We start from the raw sequence: 3,494 nt of genomic DNA on the forward strand, positions 1-3,494 counted from the left end.
TATATATACATTGTTGAGTTTATATGTCTCTCTCCTTTTAGTTCGTTCCTTCTTCCTTTCTACCACACCCCATGGAATTTCAAAACCTTTTGTTTATTCTCACTACCTTCGTCTTTCTCTTTGTGCTATTCAAAACAGTTATTAGCAAATCCAGTTCTAATAAAAAGACCAATTTACCCCCAGGGCCAAGGAAACTACCACTCATAGGAAATATCCACCAACTTGTTGGTCCATTACCCCATGAATGCTTAAGAGACTTAGCATCCAAATATGGACCCTTAATGCACCTTCAACTAGGAGAAGTCTCCAACATCATAGTTTCTTCACCTGAAATGGCACAAGAGATTATGAAGAATCAAGATCTAAACTTTATTGATAGGCCTCATGAAACTCTTTTTGCTAGAATTATTACTTACAATGGAAGAAGCGTTTCCTTTGCTGCCTATGGAGACTATTGGAGACAACTAAGGAAGATATGCACCATGGAATTGTTAACAGCAAAGCGTGTTCAATCTTTTAGGTTCATCAGAGAAGAAGAGGTCTCGGAGATGGTTAAAACAATATCTGAAAGTGAAGGGTCCATTGTTAATCTCAGCAAGAAGATTTTCTCATTAACGTATGGGATCGCAGCTAGGGCAGCATTTGGTATGTAATTATAATTAGCTTTAATTAGTTTCGTAATCTTTATAATTTTATTAAATTTTTATGAAAGTTTACTATATAATTAGGATTTGGATCTTCTAAAGTTTGAATTTTACTTTAAAGAGTAAAATGTGATCTCTCATTATTTATTTTATAGGTGGGACTAAGAAAAAATATAAAAAAAAAATTATTCAGTACTCTCTAAAGTAAAATTCAAATTTTAGAGGATCCAAATTTCTATAATTAAGTATATTAAATATATTTATATATTTTTTAATATACAATTTTCTAATAACCAATGCTTCTTTTTTTGTAACATAGGTAAGAGGTGTAGTTACCAGCAAGCTTATATATCAGCTATTGAGGAATTAATGCTACTAGCAGGAACAAATTGTGTAGCAGATCTCTATCCTTCTGTTAGGGTGTTTCAAGTGATGAGTACAACCAAAGCCAGGATGGAAGAACTTCACAAAAAGACTGATAAAATATTACAAGACATCTTAGATGATCACAGGAATAGAAAAAGTAGTCATCACTGTGAAGAAGTTGAAGATCTAGTTGATATTCTTCTCAAGTTTCAAAAGGAGTCAGAATTCTCCTTGGATGATGACTGCATCAAAGCAGTTGTTCAGGTAATAAAAAAATTCATACAAAAATAGAGAAACAGAAATAATAAGATAAAAAAAATTTTGCCAATGAGTTATAGCTCAAATGACATAGTCTTTCCATACTCGTTTAAGAGGTTACGGCTTCGAGTCTTCTCCTATTTTTAGTTAAAAAAAAAAGATAAAAAATTTTTTTGGAAACAAATAAAAAAATAAAAAATTCACATACATTTATTTTTAAATTATTTTAATAATTTTTAATTATCAATTTTAATAAGTAAAAATATCTGTATATGTGTGACTCACATATCTACACACCAGTAGCTAGTATATATACACAAGATGCCAAAGATTTTTGTGGATATTGAATTAATGAATTTCAATCACACACTATTAAATCAAATGATATCTTTGGACGTGTCCTACTTAATTTACCCCTGGTCTTACTATATTGAACTATTTTATTTATTAGGTTTCTTAAGGGTTATCCTTTCTCTATTACTAAAAGATAAAAATAAAAGAAAAAGAAAAAGAAACTCTAATCTCAATTTTCATTGTTAAACTTCGTTTTATGATAACGGTTTTATTGTTAATAAAAAAAATAATATTTTTAAAAATAAAAAATTAAACATCTAAAATTTATTATGTTTAGTTTTTATTGTTCCTTCAAATTTATTCTTAAAGAAATGTATTTTAATTTGATTATTGTTCTTGATTACTTAATTTAAATATAATTTACTATTTTTATAGAATATATATTAAAAATATATAAATATACATAAGTGCGTAATAATTGATTTAATAACTGTTTAAATTGCATTGCATGTAGGACATGTTTGTTGGTGGTGGCGAAACATCATCGGCGGTTGTAGATTGGGCAATGGCCGAGATGATAAAGAAACCAAAAGTGATGGAAAGAGCACAATCTGAAATTAGAAGTGTTTATGGTAACAAAGGGTATGTGGATGAATCAGAATTGCACCAATTAACATATCTTAAGTGTATCATCAAAGAAACTTTAAGATTACACCCATCTTTGCCTTTTTTAGTTCCAAGAAGGAACAGAGAGACATGCAAAATCATGGGATATGATATTCCAGCAAATTCTAAGATCATGATCAATTATTGGGCAATTGGAAGAGATCCAAGGCTTTGGGTTGATGCTGAGAGTTTTATACCAGAGAGATTTTTAGATAGTTCAATTGATTACAAAGGCACAAACTTTGAACTTATTCCATTTGGTGCTGGAAGAAGAATCTGTCCTGGAATTGTATTTGCTACACCAAATATGGAGTTGCCACTTGCTCAATTGCTTTACCATTTTGATTGGAAGCTTCCTAGTGGAATGAACAATGAAGAACTTGACATGACTGAATTGTTTGGGACCACTGTAAGAAGAAGAAATGATCTCTGTTTGATTCCCATTATTGTCAAGAATATGCATAAAAAATAACACTGTAATTAGTAGTTAGGATTATTAGTTACAGGTAATTAATTAGCCTTGGTGTGTTTGGTTAGGTAACTGAGGTAATTCTGTTAGTAATTCTGTTTGATGTTGTTTTCATTCCATCATAGTGTGTGTTACCTATGTAATTAAGCTCCATATAAGGCTAAACTTTGCTATGGTCAATAACACAATTTTCCATTTCCTTCTTTTACTAATATATGATCAAACAATCATGTTACGTTACCAATAACATTTTTGCCAGTTTCTGCTAATTCTTGTTTATGATTATGTTTATTGGACAAAATTTTTAAAATTTAAAATTTAAATAAATATATTTTAAGTTGTACAAAAAATTTATATATATTTAATTTTTTAATTTTTTTAAGGTAAAATATATTTTTTGTCTTTGAAATTTAGCAAAAATTTTAAAAATATTCCTAAATTTTATTTTGTTTTAATTTTGTCCCAAAAATTCTCAATTTGTATCAAATATATCTCCGATAGCTAAATTTTCAAAAAATTTAAAACCAATTCAACAAAGATGTACAAAAAGTATGCTTGATTTGCTTGTGTTGGAAGGTTATTCTTATGAAATTGTCATTGCATTGGTCTTAAAATTTTTGAAAAATTAGCGGTCAGGAGTATAATTGATACAAATAAAAAAATTTTGGGACAAAATTGAAACAAAACAAAATTTAAGGATATTTTTAAAATTTTTGTCAAATTTTAGAAAAAAAAATACTTTTTATTTTTTTAAATATAATATTTTAATATATTAATATCTTCTATATCTTTATGTG

At 28.2% G+C, this 3,494-nt stretch overlaps 1 protein-coding gene across 3 annotated transcripts in view; it reads left to right on the forward strand.

Moving 5' to 3' along the window:
* LOC107607974 (cytochrome P450 71D10) overlaps positions 1-2,941 on the forward strand; it is a 52,662-nt gene extending 49,721 nt beyond the window's left edge. Inside the window, exons 1-4 of one of the 3 annotated variants that reach the window (XM_021106883.1) lie at positions 12-645; positions 964-1,274; positions 2,077-2,204; positions 2,297-2,569. In XM_021106883.1, the coding sequence (XP_020962542.1) occupies positions 72-645; positions 964-1,274; positions 2,077-2,204; positions 2,297-2,339 (1,056 nt within the window). In that variant the 5' untranslated portion in view covers positions 12-71 and the 3' untranslated portion in view covers positions 2,340-2,569. Of the gene's footprint in view, positions 1-11; positions 646-963; positions 1,275-2,076 lie in introns of those variants that run through there. The other 2 variants (XM_016309868.2, XM_021106882.1) reach the window with 2 other exon arrangements.

The sequence above is a fragment of the Arachis ipaensis genome, chromosome B07 (assembly GCF_000816755.2).
Source record: "Arachis ipaensis cultivar K30076 chromosome B07, Araip1.1, whole genome shotgun sequence".
NCBI lineage: Eukaryota > Viridiplantae > Streptophyta > Magnoliopsida > Fabales > Fabaceae > Arachis > Arachis ipaensis.